General features: G+C 42.1%; 1 protein-coding gene across 1 annotated transcript; it reads right to left on the bottom strand.

Moving 5' to 3' along the window:
• Window positions 1–496: 496 nt before the first annotated feature.
• LOC113008921 (uncharacterized) lies at window positions 497–20,394 on the bottom strand. The gene is made up of 4 exons (XM_026146868.1): window positions 20,047–20,394; window positions 4,798–5,288; window positions 1,256–4,501; window positions 497–1,126 (listed from the first exon to the last, which is right to left on the bottom strand). Exons 1-4 carry the CDS (start codon window positions 20,049–20,051, stop codon window positions 1,062–1,064), a joined length of 3,807 nt encoding a protein of 1,268 aa, XP_026002653.1. The 5' UTR covers window positions 20,052–20,394; the 3' UTR covers window positions 497–1,061.
• Window positions 20,395–20,634: the final 240 nt, after the last annotated feature.

Here is a 20,634-nt window from a genome sequence, read left to right as displayed (position 1 = left end):
CTCTTCTGCCTTTTTTCTTTCTTTCAGATCACTGATGTTCTTTATTTTTCCCTCTTTCACTCTATTTCTCCATCTTTCCCTTTATGAGAAACTCTTTCTTCAACTCAGGCTGGCTGTTAATTTTTTCTCTCCTTTTTTGATCATTCCTGTTCCTTCTCTTTCGTTCCTCTACTGACAGCTTCCCCTTTGCCATTCTAGCCTGAAACATACCATTTTGTAATTACTATAATTTTTCTGAACCATATGAATTCATTTGGATTTTATCTGGCGAACATGTTTTTTCTCTCATCTCACGAATCACTGATTCACGAGATTTTCAGAAAACTTTACCTGTAGGATTCAAACTAATGGTATCAATTTAAAAATCCTACGTTGCCTCGTTCTCGCATTGACTTGAGTATCCACACCGACTGCCTGGCAGGGTGACAATACCCCATCAGCCTTTGAGATGTGAGAATGTTGTATAAAGTGCTTTGAAAGGACTTCAAGGAAAATTTTAAGTTTCGGTGTGATTTTTAATGTACGGTTTATATATAGGTGATGGTTCTGGTTTTCATTGACCAGTGCCATGTTCTTAATAAAGTGCACATTTTATGGCATAAATTTGCAACATGTACACTTCATTTGTCAATTTATCATTTCTCATATTTGTTTAGCAGTATAATTGAAAATACAGTTATAGTTGGTGTGTACTAGATAAGCTTTCAAGGTAAAAATGTGAAGCATGAAGTAGCCTTTGCAAACAGATTCCTGTTTAAACAAACAATGACAACGGTGACACATGTTAACAATATAACATTAATTAAACGTACATATTTACACTGACAACAGGTAAAATATTGAATATTTTACAGTTTTATATGAATGCCGCTGTACTGTACAGAAGAGCTTTTGATAAACCAAAGACAGAAATGGTGGCACCTCTACAAACATCTGAAACAACTCAAAATAGTTCCCTCAGGGCTGTTAGCAAAAAAGAAACGTAAGAATGTATAGTTTTACATTTGGGCCAGAAGCCGGATTCATGTTTTATATGCAGTCCGTGTATATATTGTTGAGGATCATCTTCTGTTAGCCATGAAGCTTGTTTCATTCTTCCACTTATAGCCTTCACTCACAGGGAATCCTACATTTAGAATCAAGTTTAGGAACATGCAGTGAGATTAAACACATTTAAAATAATTTTTTACTTTACCTAAATGAATAATTAATGAATAATAATCCAAAACACTTTAAAGACTTCAAAAGTACACACTTTGTTTCTGTGGAGTGTCCCGATTTCTGGCCTTGGTCAGCTGAATGGCTTCACACTTGGTCCTCTTCATCAGAGGAGGTACAGACGGATAGAAGCTGCGTCTCCGCCTGTGTGCCACATCATCACCACATCTACCTTTCTTCATTGACTTGAAACTGTTCTGGGCTCGTAGGTTACTCTCCACACTAGTTTTTTGATCTCTCCTGGTTGGGACAAAGCTCTTTTGACTGTCATTAAACACTTGCTTCTTGGCTGAATGCTGCATGCATGTAAAGGATGATGGGTCCTTTGTATGAGTGTAAGACTGACCTAATGTTGAGGTGCTGCTGTAGGAATGAGCTTGCTGTAAACTGTATAAAGAAAAATGTCGTCTGGCACTAGCTGAGCTGGTATTAGTTTTAGAAAGTAATGTATGGTGTGTATCAGTGTGGCGCGTTCCTCTGTATCCAGTCTTGTCATTTATCTCTTTGTAAAAATGTTGCGTCTCCTTTTTAGAGGAGCGAGTGTTTTTGCTGGTTTCTGGTGTCACCAGAGTTTTATTTTTTTGGACTGTAGACTGCTCCATGTGCTTCAGGTGCTCACTAGGCTGAGAAGCTCTCTGAACAAAAAAGTGAGGACTCACAGGATTAGGACTCAAATCCAGAGTCTGGAGACACCTCTTAGGCATGTACTTGGAGGATGGACTAGTTTGTGCATAAAGTAAGGCATCATTGCTGCCCTCAGTTTGTGATGAGAGTACTATGGTTCTTCTCTTCTGTGTGTTAACACATTTTTCTAATGCTTTTTCCAAAGTCCTTTTTGCCTTTTGTTGAACATGCTTGTGGCAAGCTTTAGTGGAGTATACCTCCCGCTCCCCAGACATCAGAAGCTTCTCAGATGAGTCTTTGGATGACAGACCGATTTGAGAGTTTTCATTGGCAAAAATGTTGGTTTGAGCTTCCATGAAGGTACTATTGCTATTCTCCATGTCTAAAGAAATGGTCTTCCTTTTGGTAAGGACTTTTTCCATGTCTGTGTCCACTGTTTTTGAGGTAGGTGGTCTGTTGGCTTTTTGCTGAAAATGCTTAGGATGCCTTATAACTTGAATCAGTTTTCTCTTCTTTATACTGTGCGATAGTCTAAAACTTACATCCCGTCTCTTTTCTTTCAACTGTGGATGTTGAAGTTTGGGTTGATGCTGAGACTTTGTGTCTGCAGGAAACATACCAGGCTCTTTGGTCTCCGTTTTAGCACTTTCATGCTTGCCGTCCTGCGTTTTATTATTTTTCCTTTTTTCACCTTGTGAAGTACCATCCCTCCCCATCGACTCAGAGATTAGTCCACTTCTCCTCTTGACATGTCTGTTGCTTTGGTTTCTATCATCCTCTGTGTCAGATATTACTATAACAGCAGGATCATCTGAAATGCTTCGTGCTTTTCTACCATGGTGAGATCCAGTATTATTACACTTTTCTGTCCTTTGTGAAAGGTCAGGGTTCCCACTCTGGATCACTTCATTACAACATCTGGATAAATCTATAGATGTACGTCCATTGGTTTGACAGTTTCCTTCCACAGTTTCAGGAGAAGGTTTCTTCAGTTGATTAAGGCTGGCAGCTCCACTGTTCTCTGTGCGCGTAGAGAATAATCTCTTTGTTTTTGTCTCTGGACAGCTTTGGACACCTTCATCCTCGGTGTCAGAATCAAGGTTGATGATGTCATCCTTTTCTGAAGACTTGCTTCTGTTCCCCGTTTGACTTGGTTGTAAGTTTGCCATCTCATGGTCTTCATTTTCTTTTTCAGAACCAGAGTCATTTTTCTCTGCTGACGCAGGCGCTGACAGGTTACTTAACCACTGTTTGGACACGGTCAGATAGTTACGTCCTGAATCAGCAGAGTAATCGGAACTATCGTCAGTTTCACAACTGTCATCAGGAGCACTATGTGACTCCCTATTTTGTGGTCTCTGAGCTTTAGTCTCAGTTGTGCCCCAGGAAGAAGGCACCATGAAGGACTGTTGCATTGTCTCTCTAGATTGTATGACTTTTGCTAGATGAGAAGGTGTTTCAAAAACCTCCATCATGGAAAAAGCAGAAGCTGGCACATGGTTTGGAACAGATCCGGGTACCTCACAGACAGCTGGATTTGTGTCACTTTGTTTTACCTGGTCTTCATGCTCACCATCATGCTGTGAAGCAGTTTCTGGGTCAGCCTGGCCTTCATCTGCTGGTTCCCATTTAACATCTAATACGCTAATAGGCATAACAAGCCAATCATCGTCCTCATCAGTCTCCTCTTGATCTTGCGCGTCAGAAAGGGGGCTCAAAGAGCAGCTTGCTTGCCAATCTAAATGTTTCTCACCGTCACATTTAGGACATAAGAAACGTTCAAACCCATCCTCAGTTTCAACAAAACATGGACAAGAGCAATCTTGTGCTATGCCAAGTGTTTGGTTCTTTGGAAGCTTGGCCTGACTCTGCACACGTCCAAACTGCGTATTACTGGCTTCAGACACGTCACATGAAGGTGAAGGCATCTCCTCGTCATTATCATCATCATCATCATCAACTTCTGGATTCTCATCTTCACTCACATCTTCATATGAAGGGTCCCTTTGATTTGTGTTTAGGAGATTCGTGTCCATATTCGATAAATTTTCTGTGTCTGAAATATCTTCATATTGTGGATCTTTTACAACCGTTACATAGAACAGCTCTCCACTGCTCACTTTATTCAAAGGAAGAGATGCGCTTAAACAAGCCTGTAAACACACACCAGTTGTATCCTCTTCAGCATTTTTATAGCTTGTTTGGTTGCGCACCGATTGTTCACTTTGGTACATAGAGACTCGCGTTTTGCCAAGCTCAGTTTTATCAGTTAATGAATCTAGGCTGGAAAGTGCAACTGCATCCTTAGATTCAACATGGCAGTAGTGTTGGTCTTCAATTTTCTGAAGTTGGTTTACATTTTTATCTTGATTTCCACCAATCACACAAGGCCCACTGCCTAAACCTACTCCTTCAATTGGTTTGAGGCTAACATCCTCCCTCTCCCATCTCACATGCTTGGATAACAAAGGTAGAGTGCCTGGTGTTTCTTTGAGTCTCTCACGCTCTCCTTGTGAGGAACTGCAGCGGACCGTTAATCCTGGGTACTTCTCAGTCTCTTCTGGCACGGTGACCCCAGACACTGCTGTCACAGTCACTGGACTCTCTGCTTCATTCTTTGTGCAAGTGGCAGCAACATCCAACATGACATGTTGATAATCTGTGGACATAAAGAGATGAAAGTTACTTATATCGCCACTCCAGGTTTGTTGCAGTGTGATTCAGAAAAGTTGTCCAGCTCTGCAATTCGTTTTACATTCTTCAGTCTAGCATTTGGATTCTTTGGTGCAGGTACTGAATAATTAGGAGTGGTTATACATTATTTCATCAACACTGGCATGTCTTTTACCTTCAGTTATCAGAACATGACTGACAACCCTTTACAGACATAATTCGATCCAAGCAGATGCATTTTGGGAGAATGTTTTAAACTTTATACAGCAGAGATTAGTGTACCTTTTAAACAGTTCTCTGATGCAGATGTATCATAATTCTTGTTAGAGCTGGGAAATAATTCTGTTCCTTTGCTGCTTTTCAACCCGTCTTGGTCAAGAGGTTGTCCAGTGCAGTGTTGAATCCCAGAAGCGTTGGAAGTCTCTTTCTTCTTTACGTCTGACTTGTAAAAGGCAATCTCTTTATTGATGAAGTCAAACATTTCATCTGTCCATGATTTGGCTTTCTCAACTTCAAAATCTTCACATTTTGTTGGTTGACGGCTGTGAGGATAAGGAGAGATCTTCCGCTGTCGTTTCCTCTTCAGTCCACAGTTTGTTGAATTTCTCACTTCTTGATTCTTACAATGTCGTTCATCTGAAATATCAGCTCCAATATCAAGTTCAACATTGGAACCCATTGTGTCTCTTGAAGATGATGAGGTGGTAATTAAGGATCTACAACAATGGGCATGATGTGGACACCTTGCTCTTAAGCCCTGGAGAGCATACATCCTGCAAAAACAATGTAAACCAAAATCTGGGTTATAGTTATACAATTATACACACACACACACACACACACACACACACACACACACACACACACACACACACACACACACTTTGTTAACAGTTTAAATGGCCAACATAGAGACAAATGCCACCAGTCTCCATTTAAGATGAGGGCAGTGAACCTGTCTGTGCCTCCTGAAGCCCATTAAGAGTTATTTTATTTTAAAGATGATCAGCTTCAGTGGACAAGTTCTCTACCTCCGCCCTGTACACAGTCTTATCTCCATCAGAGTTGAGCTGAAGATGTCGTATATTATGTTATTGAATGCTGAGCTGTCCATGCAGAGCATCCTTACGGAGCCCTTCCTCTTCTCCAGATGACCCAGCTCTCTGTGAAGTGATGGTGATTGCTTACAGAGCAAATCAGTCCACGGAGGATGCAAAGTGTTGGGTGTAGACAGTCTCTGATGTGCTGAAATAGTATTCACTCAAAACACTTAATTACTATAGAAGTAAGGGCTATAGGTCTGTAGTCATTCAGGATGTCTATACCAGGCTTTTTGGGGACGTGAATGATAGTGGAGGCCTTCAGACAGGTAGACGGGGAACTGTGCCATGAGTCAGGGAGAGGATGCACAGGCTTTAACCACAGCCCCTGAGACTGGCAGCTCTCCCGGGGTTCACCGCTCTCAGTCTCCTCTTAACTATCATTAGCTTACAGCTTGAAGTGTTTAAGGTATGTGCTAACTAAAAATAAAGGCAAGATGATGGTTTATTAAACCTTTAATGACATTTGCAGGTTGTCTCTGTGGAGAAATATAAATAGGACACCGGAGTAAATTCTCTACAGTCTCACTCTTCTGTTTAACGTTTATTCAGCTGTGTGAAAACCAACTTAGATCTCAGCAAACCGATTTACTCAGGGACAAATAAAACCCTGAAAAATGCCAAAAACATTTTAAAGTTATCTATCTCTCTATATATATCTATCTATCTATCTCTCTATATATATCTATCTATCTATCTATCTATCTATCTATCTATCTCATGTTTAACCTGAGTAGCCAAAGACCGAGGGGGGTCTGAAAACAATGCGCCGGGAGTTCGTTGTTTACGCCGGCTTGAACCCCCCAGCTAGCTATCGAGCCAGTGGGTAACAGACGTCTCCAAAAACCCGAGAGCACTTTTGCACGTATATGATGTCTTGATAAACTGAGCAGATATTTGAAGTTTACACAGCTACATTCACACTTGAAAATATCTTTAAAGTTTATTTTGTGACCCAGAAAGAGAAATAAGAGTAATATTAAAACTAGGTAGCTGCTACCATTGTTGGAAACTGGAATTGGCTGGGCCATGCTATAAATTCTGGGATAGGTTGGGCCAAGAAGGATACACCCGACCCATCCTTCAAATCTGGGGGAAAAGGAGGACACATTTGTTGGCTGCATTTGGAGCAGTCTTTGAATTTGGACAGCCTTTGTTGCGACACTGTAACATAATCGGCCTACAAATAGAGCTGGGCGATATAAGATTTTTTTTCATATCATGATATGTTTTTTCCCCATTTCAGGCGATAACGATATCTATCACGATATAAGCCAAATAACTATATTTGTAAGATTTAAATGTGCCGTTGCTCACAAGTAAAATGTGAAATAATCAGCAGCTTGTTTTGATTTAAATATTTATTTCCCATAATAAGTTCAACAGGGTAGATGTACTTAAGGAACATGAGACTTTTTCAGATAAATAAAGGCAAATATTGCAAACTACACAAAAGGCAGCCGCTAAAGCGTTTAAGTTTCAAAATAGAACAAACGAAACAGACTAAATTGTCAATTCCACTTAGAAACAAAATATTAATTCTAAAAATAAATCTTAGTTTGTTTTACAGAAGAACAGACAAAACTGACTAACTTTTGTCAATGTCAGGAGTTTTCCTGTAATGCAACTCAGGTCAGAATAAATGACACTCAGACAGGTTTGCAGGTTTAACGTGCACACGGGTGAGAGCTCAAACGGAGACTCACACTCCGCAGCCGTTGCCACCCTTTATTTATACTCAAGCATGTTTGCGTCACAGACACATGAGTGGAAGAGATAACATACAACAGTAGAGACTTTATGCTGAGCTTTGCACAGTGTAACTTCTCTAGTAAAAAGAGCAAACACATCTAGAGGACCTCAAATGAAATGTACTTCTATACATAAACATAATAAAATCTTTAAACAGTCAATATCAAATAAACTGAGAACTAAAAGGAAATTCTCGATCTCTCCTTGTTGTATAGCTGAGCTTTTCAAACAGTTGTAACAGTTACGTTAGTCTGACAAAAGCCAAATGACGAATCAGCGCTTCCAGTCAGAGACTGAGCTGCACCGCTTTATTGTATTTCCAGACTTGCTTTCGGCACATTTACAGTGCAGCTGCTCTGTTTTTTGTCAGACTTGAAATAGCAGAAATACCTTCACACTGCGGAGCTTCTCTGGCCTTTCCGTTCGACAATCTCTCCGGCGTTGGAACCATCATCTGTTTTCTCTTCGGTAACCTTCGGTCACGCTCGGTTGATGTTTCTCTAGTCGGCGCACTCATTTCCTCCATTACCCGGGCAGTACGGCGGCTGGCTGCTTCCCAAACAAATACTTGTGCTGTATGTAACAAGTCACGTGACGTGACGCTGCGGCTGTGATTGGTTCAGCTCTGCGCTACTTAATTTGGATTGGCTGTTCTTTTTTTGTTTTTGTTTTTTTTTAAGAGGACAAGAGCGGCGAGATCTATCGCAATAGTTTAACTTTTCTATCGAGAAAGTTATTTCGCAATACATATCGTTATATCGCCCAGCTCTACCTACAAATGCGGCCTCCGAAGGATGCCACCACAAAATCTGGACACAGCTACGATACCAGAGACAGCTTCTTCTTCTTCTTCGGGGTTTAACGGCAGCTGGCATCCTTGCACATGCATTGCTGCCATCTTCTGTTCCAGTCTGTTATTATACTCTTAAATCCTACTACTTATTCCTGCATCTTACAAAGCTTCAAACGACGCATCGACAATTTTAATAGTCGATGTAATCGTGACTAAACGACTAACTGTGGCAGTCCTGATTACAAACTGAACAGACATGACTGGGGGATAGGATTGCCTTGACAGTGTGAGGAGTTGTTAGAAGACGTAAAGTCCATCGTGAACATCCGATGACTTGTATAGTGCACTATATAATATTTTGTATTGTATTCATTGTAGACTGGGATTTCTAATCAATTTAAAAGGTTTTTAAGCATACCTGAGACCAGAAGGTTTGGTCTAAGCTGACTGATGGTTCCCATTTTGTAATCTGAAGTGATTCTGACCTTAGAGAGTGTCCTGTACCGTATTTTCACGACCATAAGATGCACCATACTAAAAGGCGCCGTCTCAGTTATGTGTGCCATTAATGTATTTAAGACACACATAAGGCGCACCTGATTATAAGGCGCATACAAGTATGCGTGTTTAAAAATAAAGCGGGAGCAAAACTGAGTTTGGTACTCACATTTTTATTACCGGTAATTGTCATCAAACCCATCGAAGTCCTCATCCTCTGTGTCTGAATTGAACAGCTGCGCTAAATCTCCATCAAACATGCCAAGTTCACTTTCTTCACTGTCAGAGTCACTTTCCGTGCCGTGCGGCTCCTCGGAAATGATGCCGGCTTTTGCGAAAGCTCGAACAACAGTGCCAGCAGACATGTTAGCCCAAGCATCTACAATCCATTCGCAAATTATGGCGTAACTCGCCCGGCGCTGCCTTCCACTCTTAGTGAAACTGTGGTCCCCATTGGTCATCCATCGCTCCCAGGCCGCTCGGTTCACACCGATGCCCAGCGGCTGGAGTTCCTTTGTCAGGCCTCCCGGAATGACAGCAAGCTCACAGTTCATTTGTTTCACTAGTTTTTTCACATCGGCTGTGAGATGGGCACGCATAGAGTCACAGATTAAGAGCGATGGTGATGCGTGGAAAAAACCACCTGGTCTCCTTACATACACCTCCCTCAGCCACTCTTTCATCATTTCCTCATCCATCCAGCCCTTTTCATTTGCCTTAATGATGATTCCTGCTGGAAACTTCTCTTTAGGCAAAGTCTTTCTCTTAAAAATCCCCATAGGCGGCAGTTTCTGTCCATTAGCATGGCAGCCAAGCACAACAGTAAAAGAAGACTTTTCATACCCCGTTGTGCGTATCGCTACCGTGCTGGTCCCCTTCTTCTCCACAGTGTGACTCACCGGGATGTCAAAAGTGAGCGGGACCTTGTCCATGTTAGTGATGTGGCTGGGCTGGATGTTTTTGTCGCCAATGTGTTTGCTGCAGTAGGAGCGGAAGATGGCCAGCTTTTCATTACCGGTATAATCCGCTGGAAGTTGCTGCGCTACCGTAGTCCCGGTCCGGATGGAAAAATGGCACCGTTTCATAAAACGAAAGCACCAAGACGGACCTCCTTGGAAATGTTCAATGTTCATCTCTTCAGCTAGTGAAACTGCTTTTAGTCGAATGGTGACCGTCGAAACGCTTCTCCCGCTCGTTCTTTGCTCGATGATCCACCGCTCGAGTCCTTCCTCCAACTCGGGCCACCTCGCCTTATGTCCGCGGAAACTCAGCTGCGTTTTCTTGACCTGCCGGAGCTTGTTTTCTTGCTTCCTCCATTTGCGAACCATCGATTTGTTAATCTTAAATTCTCTCGCGGCTGCTCGATTTCCATGTTCCTCCGCGTAGCTGATGGCCTTCAGTTTAAACTGTGCTTCATAAGCGTGTCTCTTTGCCATTTCCAGGGTTGTTAAAACAACGATGTTCCACATAATGCACATACCTGTCCTTTTATACAGGTATGTGCGATTGTCCGGTATATACGATCAACGCCCACACTTCACCCTTTAGCGTTCTCATGGTATTCTCTACTACGTCCTCCTTACAACACACAGGGCGCACTGCGCTATAGGGCGCGCCGCACTTTTTAAAGAAAATCTTAGACTTTTATGTGCGCCTTATGGTCGTGAAAATACGGTATATTTGAGACAGTAATTTGAGAGTTTTAAGATAAAGAAATTGTACCACACCCGGTGTTTGTAGTTCAACTTAAGGTTTAAATTTCCTTTTTATTACAGACTTAATTTGTTAATACAACTTGTTAATAAGGGAAGTTAATCTTATTATTCTGTAGTATGTCAGGGTTGTTACTTAGCCTGATAGGGCGGAGGACACCGTCTCAGGTGAACTCTGGACACGCACCCACACCCCCCCCTCCCTTTCCAAACACCTTCGATGCTCGTTTCCTGTGGGGGAAACACGGCGGGTCCGTGTGCCGCGCTGGAATGGTAGCGCTGTGCAGGATGACTGCTTTGTTTCCTTCGGATTACTCCTCACCCCCTACCCAACCTTGTGGCTTGTCACGTACTCCATTGTTGTACTGTGGACATTCATGTGCTCTCTGTCCAGGAGATTTTTTTTTTTTTTTTTTTTTTGTTTCCTGTTCTCATGCTGTCCTCCCATAGGTGCTCAGCACGAGTAGGTCTTTTTCCTCTTCTACTTTCCCATTGTTGTGTACTTTCAGTGTCTTTCTGTAACGCTGCCGATCTCCGACCTGTATTCCCATGTGATGTCCGTGTGTGTCCCCGACTTACACACCTCGCAGTGGGGTTCTATTCCACTGCGGGGCAACCTGCATGTAGAGCTGGGCGATACGAGATTTTTTTCATATCACGATATGTTTTTTTCATTTCAGTCGATAACGATATCTATCACGATATCAGCCAAATAACTATATTTGTAAGATTTAAATGTGCCGTTGCTCACAAGTAAAATGTGAAATAATCAGCAGCTTGTTTTTATTTAAATATTTATTTCCCATAATAAGTTCAACAGGGTAGATGTACTTAAGGAACATGAGACTTTTTCAGATAAATAAAGGCAAATATTACAAACTACACAAAAGGCAGTCGCTAAAGCGTTTAAGTTTCAAAATGGAACAAACGAAACAGACTAAACTGTCAATTCCACTTAGAAACAAAATATTAATTCTAAAAATAAATCTTAGTTTGTTTTACAGAAGAACAGACAAAACTGACTAACTTTTGTCAATATCAAATAAACTGAGAACTAAAAGGAAATTCTCAATCTCTCCTTGTTGTATAGCTGAGCTTTTCAAACAGTTTTAACAGTTACTTTAGTCTGACAAAAGCCGAATGACGAATTAGCGCTTCCAGTCAGAGACTGAGGCTACGTCCACGCGTACACGGGTATTTTTGAAAACTGAGATTTTCCGTTTTCGTTTTAAAAAATAATCCCGTCCACACATAAAGGCAGAAATGAAGGAAAACGCTGCTATGAACATGCCAAAGCAGCAGGTGGCGCTAGATTCCTAACCGTGCAGAAATGTTGGCCAATCAGAAGTCTAGAAGCCTCGGTGGGAAAAAGTAAACAAAGCTGGGGCATAGAAGCAGAACAGAGTCGTGTGTGTGTGGAGGGACAGTAACTGTGTGTATATGTAAGCATTTAAACTACTAAATCTCCATTTGCACTATTTGCCTATTTTGCACCACTATGCCTTCTTACTTGAATATTGTATATTGCATAGCTTTTTTTTTTTGTTATACGTAAAATTGTATTGTATTTATTTAAATTTTTACTTTTTAATTATTTTATTTGCATTTTTCTAATCACTAGGGTTTGAGAGTAACGCAATTTCTATTCTGTGTATGTCCTGTACATGTGGCAGAATTGACAAATAAAGTTGACTTGACTTGACTTAAACACTGCAGAGAGTAGAATTAACAGTAACAGTATTGTAGAAATTCATTTCACCGAAACAATAACGTGGCGCACAGTGTGACGCATGCACCAGTTTATTGTATTTCCAGACTTGCTTTCGGCACAATTTACAGTGCACGCTACTCTGTTTTTTGTCAGACTTGAAATAGCAGAAATACCTTCACACTACGGAACTTCTATGGCTCTTCCGTTCGACAATCTCTCCGGCGTTGGAACCATCATCTGTTTTCTCTTCGGTCACGCTCGGTTGATTTTTCTAGTCGGCACACTCATTTCCTCCATTACGCGCTGGCTGCTTCCCAAACAAACACACGTGCGGCTTGGCACTTGTGCTGTACGTAACAAGTCACGCGACGTGACACTGCGGCTGTGATTGGTTCGGCTCTGCGCTACTTAATTTGGATTGGCTGACCTTTTTTTTTTCAAGAGGACAAGAGCGGTGAAGTCTATCGCGATAGTTTAATTTCTCTATCGAGTAAAAGTTATATCGCAATACATATCGTTATCGTTCTATCGCCCAGCTCTACCTGCATGTGGCCAATAAAGCCTTTCATTCATAGGTGTAAGTTTGCATGGGATTAATGAAGACTCAGTTATTTCTTAGAAACTCCCACCAGCTGTCAGAGAAGAGCTGACGTTGATGTTTTAAGGCATTCATGTCGTTTGATGTTTGAGCTGATAAATGGTAGATCTGAAATCTCTAAATTATTGCATAGTGCCCATTCTACATCCAGCCAGGGCTCATCTAAGAGGGTGTGTTTTAACCATCCTGTGATGAACTGAAGCCTGTTGGCTAAGAAGTAGTGCTGAAAGTTAGGCAGATCTAGTCCTCCTTTGTCCCTTGTAGTGTTTTTAAGCTGATACGCAGGGGTTTATCTTTCCAAATGCATTTGGAAATATACAAAGATGGTTTACCTGAAATCACTTAATTTTTGGCAAGACCATCATTTTTATTGAAGCAATGCTTCCCATGAGTGATGTGGGTAGAGATTAGGGCTGGGCGATATATCGCGTTTTTTAAAAATATTGATATAAGCTGTGACAATATCCTTTATATCAATAAAGTCTAGGTTACGTTATAATTATAATGGTGGAGCTGCAAGTTTGCCTCCCTTTCGTCCACTTTTGTCTCTAAACAACGTTACTCGGCGCCTCGCCTCTCTCCTTCACTGAACACAACTCCCCCTCCTCCCCCACCGCTTCACCTTCAGGTAAGGACAAGATGGACACGGCAAACCTCCGTTAACGAGCTATTGCACATAGCCCCGTGCGTGGGGCTGGACGGCATGAACGTGTTAGCGAGCTAACCGCACTAATGCCATGCAGCTTACAGGGGCTGCACGGCCTAAAATCCTTTAGTTCTCTCAAAAGTTGACAGCGCGCCTTATGTATGAATTCTGGTTGTGCTTGATGACCGCAAACAGATTTTATGTGGTACACGGCGCTCAGCAATACGTCAAAAATTTTTTTAGTACAACTTTGGTAAGCTACGGAGCTGCACCACTCTATGGATTATCGGCGCATTACGGCTACCGAGGAGCCTCGCGGAGTGATACGTACTGTGCTTCAACGTAATATTACCGTACGTGTGTGTATAAGGACCATAAATTGCACCTGTTCAGCAACGTGGTTACAAAGAGGATTTCAAACTCCAGGCTGTCAGTCACGAACTTGGGAACAGAGCAGCTGTGAAATCTGTCTTTGTTATTATGCTCATCGTGTTTTAGTTTACATTTTGACTGCACAATTGTGAGCTTTTTGTTATGCAGAAAAAACATTGTTTTCTTTTATTTTTGGAGCATTATCATTTAATGAATGCTAATAATTTAGTTTTGAGTAATTTTTTCATGTACATCTATGCTGTATGTTAATAAAAGCGCTTGTGTGCCTGGGCGGTGGGTGGAGTGCCCTCAGGCCTCTGGGCCTGAAGCCCAGTCCTCTCTGGCACAGCTGGCTGCCGGCAGAGCCCGCGGGCACGCCACTGCAACCCCCTCTGGCCTCTGCTCCGTGACCTCTTGTTTGGGGCTCTACTCAGCTCTTCCCAGGAGGGTGGCACGGACCCCCCCCCTTTGGTGGCCCTCGTACTCTGGGGCCTCTGGATGTCTGGAGTCTTGATCTCCTCCATACCTGCTTCATGCCCTGGGGGACGGAGCTATGGCTCTACACTCCCTAGCAGATCGTTACAAACCTTTGGAATACAAGCATGCTGATCCACACAGGTGTACACAGATGCGGACTACACCTTTCTTGGCTGCTGCCTCAAAGCACATTGTGCGCCGTCTATCTTGCATGCTGCACAATAGCGTTTAATATTTAGTATCTACTGTCATCTACTGCTAGCTAGTTTGTTGCTCTTTTTGTGTTTGCTTTCTCTTCAAGGCTCGCAAAATTTCAAAATCCCTGGTAGCCCTTCGGGCAGGGACTCTTCAGTTTTTGGTAGCCTGAATAAAAAAAACAAAACAAAAAAAACAAAAAGCAATTTTTTGATTGATGTTTTGTTTCCTGTTTTGTTTCCGTTACAATATTATACATTAAAGTATAATATTGTAACGGAAACAAAACATTAATCAAAAAATTGTTGAAACACAAATTACAACATTGTATAAAAATTACAATCAACTCAAATACTTGGTTCTAATTGAACAGAAATTTCTATGAACTTGTAAGAACTGTGTAGGACATGAATCCGTCTGTGTCAGATCCTGAATTTGAAATTTCCACTGAAGTCACGGGTAAGAGACAAGTGGAACTAAGATCGAGGCCATTTGCTGTTTGAAGTTTGCAAAGACTGCTACATTGTGCCAGTGGTAGTTCACTCTTTGCAACATAGTACGCTGTTCTAAACAGATTTTTCAGGTTTATTTTTAGTATGTTATTTGCAATTGGTGTTTGTTCTGGAAAAGATATTGCAGACTGAACAATAATGCGTTTCTTGCATTTCTCATGGGGGCCTTTCTTAAAATGACTGGTCCCAGTAACAAAGGCGCTTGTCGACTCAGAAATCGAGAGAAAACCAACAACACACCCGGCAGAACATTATATTATTTACACGGGTGCACATAAGTGGTCCGCATGTGCGCATTCACTGTCAAAATAAAAGACGCACCAGATAAGAAGTTGCAACGCGCGTTTGCGTCCATATAAAAAGCTGTTTTTGTCTGCTAGAGTGGGATTTTCACGGCACATTCCGCACCACATCTCTGTGCGTTCATCATTTGTTTGAAGCCAGCTCACCTCCTGCAACCACTTTTCCGAGAACACGTGCTTCTTTTGTGGTTCGGACTCCTTCTGACATTTCTTTGGAGGTGGAGGAACACCACAGTAATTGCTTAAAGGAGCTTCTTCGACATCTTTAAGAGTTCTAAACAAATGTCTGTCCTCCTCCAGAAAATCTTATGTATGCAAACACGCGTTGCAACTTCATATCTTGTGCGTGTTTTTTATTTTGACAGCGAATGCGCACCTGCGGACCACTTATGTGCAGCCCTGGTTATTTAGCTCGTCATATTGCAGCCACAGAAATTCTTTTGTCCATGAAACTGCACTTTCTTTTTGCCTTATAGTCTGATTTGTCATAACTTCTCCGTTTTGTGGTAAGCTTTTCTTTGGCTGTCACTTCTTCACCCTGACCTGTCTTATTTGGCTCAGCAGAACTAAAATATATATCTGTCTGTGAAGGTTCTCAGTCATCCAGGTCATCGTAGTCAAATATAAATCCTGCTGCTTTTACACGCTCACTCACATAAGCTCAGCGATTCTCTGCGCGATCAACCTCTCACATGTTTAAGCTGCGGGAGATTTCACTTGTCATGTTTGCATAGTAAGCTAACGATTGATAAGACTATGTCAGAGGAATTGGTGCACAAATTATCATCACTCACCAATCAGTGTCACATATTGACAGTGGCTCACCGATGCCAATGACGTAATTACCCAGCTACATTTCCGAAAGAATGCAAAAGCATTGACATATCTTTCCTTCCTACGATAGGCCGACGGGCAGGGCAGAGATAGATTTTGGTAGCCCGACTGGAAAAATCACTAGCCCCGGGACATCGGGCTAGCGATTTTGCGAGGCCTTCTCCTCTCGTTAACTGAGAAACTGCTGGCATATTTGTTTTACATCTATACTGTCCAGTCTCTCCTGGTGGACATGGTTACATACAATTTTCGACTGATGTGGGCCAAAGCCTAGCACATACTTCCCAACCTTGAGACCTCAGAATTAGGGAGACATTCAAAAGGGCTGTTGGGGTGGAGTGGTATACATATGCATGTACAAAAAAAACTTGTATCTTACAGTGTTTATTTATCGGATAAAATAAGTTAAATGCCACCGTTATTATTGTCCAGCCTGAAACAGGCCGGGGGTTAGGGCTGTGCGATATGACCAAATCTACGCCCTTGCCTCACCAACACTACTTTTTGCCTCAGCCTCTACCAGAGCCCCGTTCCGCTTGGCCTGTCAGTACATATCAGCTGTGTTAGGAGCCCCACAGGCAAACAAGCCTGATAGGACTCTTCAGCCTGATGGTTCGCTTCACCTCTGGTGTCCACTATCTGGTTTGGGGGTTACCAACATGTCAAGTAACAACCACCTTGGGTCCACGGCTCAGTATCTCTCTTCACCTGAGGGTCCAGAACATATGGCTGCTGTAAGAAGATTTTTTACATAATACAATATAATCAAGTGTGCCTTATATTCAAGTGTTCATATATTTCAACATAACCAAGCTTATTGTTAAAGAGAACATGATGTATTCCTTACTTCAGTGTGTGAGATGTCAGATAAGCATGATATACTTCTGTATTCGTTATTTCAGAGTGTGTGTGTGTGGGTGTGTGTGTGTGTGTGTGTGTGTGTGTGTGTGTGGGTGTGAGGTCAGATAAGCGCTGAGCTAACGTCTAACCTCTTCCCGACTCCTCACAGAAGAGGAAGTACTATGTAACCTGCTTTGCCCTATAAATAAAGCAAGCAAGCCTGCAATCGGTGTGTGTCTTCTCAGGGACATTCACCCTGAGAAGACACACACACCGAACGTGCGCACGTTCTTAAAACTCTGAGTTGGTCTGCAGTGTCTTATTTCTCTTACTTGTGATAGAACAAATGTCTACCCCTGACAGCTGCAGATCTGATTATTCGGTTGCAAAAATCAATCATCAACCTGTTGCCTGAACTGTCTTGGTGCCACGTGCACTTATGGCTGCCCTTTTGTTTGAACATGGTGTTCATTATGGACATACAGGACACCACTCTGCTTCAGATCTGGCAGGTCAGTCCCAATCACTAGTGATGGGACGTTCTGTATCGAGGCTTCGGAGCGTGTGTCGAGTAATGGAGGGGGCGTTTCCGCGAAGCGCGTATCGAGGCTTGCTTCATTTATGGGAGGAGCTGAAAATGATGACGTCCGAAGCCTCGCTGCCCGGCTGTACCACGTGACTGGTTCATGAAGTGGTTCGAACTTTGCCGCGAGATATGACAGATATAAACCCCTCAGACTTCATTCAAAATGTGGGTGTTTGATGGAGAGTTGCGGTTAGTGAGAGTTTGGAGACCGTTTGGAGGTTTATGAGAGTGAGGAGAGAAAGTCAGGAGAGAATGGAGCCAGCTAAGAAGAGGAGGATGTCCTCCCCTGTGTGGGAACATTTTGATCTTATTCCTCCCAACAAGGTATGTAAATTTCTACAGAAGATGGATTTTCATGATACTGATGGTGCAATACAATTTATGTTGAGCTGTCTTGACTTTTGTACAAGGTGAAGTGTTTGCTATGTGCCAGGGAGCTGGGATATAACAACAACACCTCATCCATGCTTAGGCACTACAGAGCTTTGCATGAGAATAAGGGGGACACCGATTGTGGAGCAAGACCAGGTGAGCCATCAAATGCAATGATAATATAGGATGCAGTAATGTTACTAAATGATATAACAATATTATACAACTGTTATAAGTTACGTGTGTGATATTTATATTTGTGCTTTGTCTTTATTGTCTTTCCTCAGGAGAACAATCTCAAATAGATGAAGACCTGGTTAGCATGGTGATTGAGGACTCCCAGCCATTTAGCATTGTGGAGGACAAAGGATTCAAAAGATTTGTTAAATCATTAAATCCCAGCTATGTTCTCCCCACTAAAAAGGTCATAAAAGCAGTGAAAATTTAGTTTTTACAGAATAAAATGTGAACAGGCAGGACTGAGGCTCAAAGCCTCAGTGTGTAGCTGTCCATACCTCAACGTTACAAAAGCACAACCACTGTCCACACCCCAACCACACCTCACCTCACAGTAAATGATCATTTCCATTTCAAGCATTTCCAAATAATCATTTCCCATACTGCCACTATAAATATACACAGTATACTGCCATCACTACAATATACATGTTTTACACACTCCTTTTGTTGTTGACATTTACAGGCTGTGTGCAAAATGCCACACTCTTCAAATTCATGCCAGCTATTATTTTTACGTCCAGTAGGTGTCCTGCTAGAGCAAATGAAGCTTCATGAAGCTTCGCGTTGGGGTGAACCAATTGGATGAAAAGCTTCAGTGCTTCATGGGGCTTCATCTGCCCATCACTACCAATCACGCTGCTCCAGGTCTCACCAGCGTTGCCCACATGAGTGTTGAAGTCTCCCAGCAGGACAACAGGGTCTCAGGTGGAACTACCTCAAACACTCAGTGACTCCAAGAAGGCTGGGTACTCTGAAGCTCCATTTGGCGCAGAAAAACATAACCTTGAGCACTTATGATGAGCATTTTTGTTTCCTCATAAAGAAGGGATCTAACCACGTTCACATTATATTTTTTGGGTGTCTTAGCATGTAGGTTTTGAAAATGAAAAGCAGCTATGTAACTCGTTTAGAACTGTGCTAAAACCTTAGAATCTCAGCCAAACACAGAAGAAAAAAGACAGAAACTGGCTTCTCAGTTTCCTCAGTTATCTTTGAAGTCAGCCAATAGACTAATTATTATCAGGAGCTATTGCAGCTAACTAGCCACATCAGAGCCACTTCTGCCTTTCTGTGTTTCAGCCTCAGTAACATCTGCTCCACGTTTTACACCTCTGATGAAATCTCACAAGTGTAAGTTTATTTTGATACCAAGATTGTTTACACAGAGCTTGTAATTGCAGAACAAGGAACAAGTTAATACTGGGCCACTGGTATATAAAGAGGTCAGTTGTTACCTTTGGCCTGTCATGCTCAAACTCTCACATTTCAAAGACTCTTTAGACTTTGGGGGTTCTTTTGAACAATCTACAAGAACATTTGAGAGCTACTGCCTCAAAGTTTGACTGAAGAATAAGATTTTTTTTTTTTTTTTTTTTTAAATTCAACATGAACTTATTAGTTTATAGAAGTGAAATAGCTGTCACACCATTCATGTGACATGGCCATAATGGCATAGCTCAGCTGCTGTCAGGTAACTATAGAAAATGTAATTTCAAACTTAATTTCTGTTATTACTCTGACCCACCTCTATGCGGCATTAATGAATAACAGCATCTACCACTCAGAGTTAATATTATTGTAACATACCATAGTTTATGGGGTTTTGATTTGGAATTTCATGGAAATTTTCTAGGTGTGCACGATGAATTCTTTGCGCACGCGGCTGACAAGTTCAACACGCGCGGTTTGTTGAATTTACGCGCGAGGAAGTTAATTGCTTTTCCTCACACACATTCACACTCCGACCAGTGCATCGGGAGCAGCTTGACCAATGATATTTGGCATGCAAACTGGAGCTGGTTCGAACAAAGCTTCTGATTAGTAAACAGCCACACCGGCATGTAAAACACATACAAACACTGACTTACAGTTTCACTTCTTTTGAAGAGATGACGCACAAAAAGTGAAATACATTTTGTTTTACATATAAAGTTAACATAAAATGCGCGCGCGCACACACACACACACACACACCTTGTCAGTTAACTTACCACATTCGCCTTACTTATGACAATTTCCGTCTACTTCGAGGCTTCCACATGAACGCAGCAGCATATTTCCACTCCAGACTAGTGAAATCCACGAGAATGTTGGTTGTCATCAGCAAGAGTCCATGCTTCCTTATAAATTAATAATTAGGACTTATATTTTCCTCACACCCGCTTCTGTTCAAAGGGAATTTTGTCGACAGAGTCCGTGTTCCTGCGAACGGCGGTGTACCAAACACGCACGCTGCCTAGGCCACACACTTCAAACAAACACAACAGGAATGACTCAGCTGCTGCGTTTCCTCTTAACTGTCCCTCTCCCTGAAGGAATGAAAGGGCGAAACGGAGCCTTTATGTGTCATGTGAGCCAACTCTGATTGGTGTGTTTTTGGTAGGCGGGGATAAACTCGTACGAGGTGGAGCATAATAAATATCTAGAATTACATGTAAGCAGGGGTGTCCTCAGGATCGAAGACGTTAATCCAGAAATCCTGTATCCAAGTGTGCAAGCTTGGTTCTGTTTCTTTCGGGTGGATTCACATTATGACAGCTGACATCTTAATGCATGACATCACAATCTGGCAGCTGCTC

The sequence above is a fragment of the Astatotilapia calliptera genome, chromosome 17 (genome assembly GCF_900246225.1).
Source record: "Astatotilapia calliptera chromosome 17, fAstCal1.2, whole genome shotgun sequence".
Taxonomy (NCBI): Eukaryota; Metazoa; Chordata; class Actinopteri; order Cichliformes; family Cichlidae; genus Astatotilapia; species Astatotilapia calliptera.
The sequence above is the reverse complement of the archived record's forward strand: the minus strand, read 5'-3'. Positions and strand labels throughout refer to the sequence as shown.

Excerpts from the sequence above, each read along its gene's own strand:
- LOC113008921 (XM_026146868.1), bottom strand. Across the intron at positions 4,502-4,797 it reads ATCAGAGAACTGTTTAAAAG|ATTATCAACATGTCATGTTG; the intron begins GTACACTAATCT and ends TTATGTCCACAG. Across the intron at positions 1,127-1,255 it reads GGACACTCCACAGAAACAAA|GATTCCCTGTGAGTGAAGGC; the intron begins GTGTGTACTTTT and ends TTCTAAATGTAG.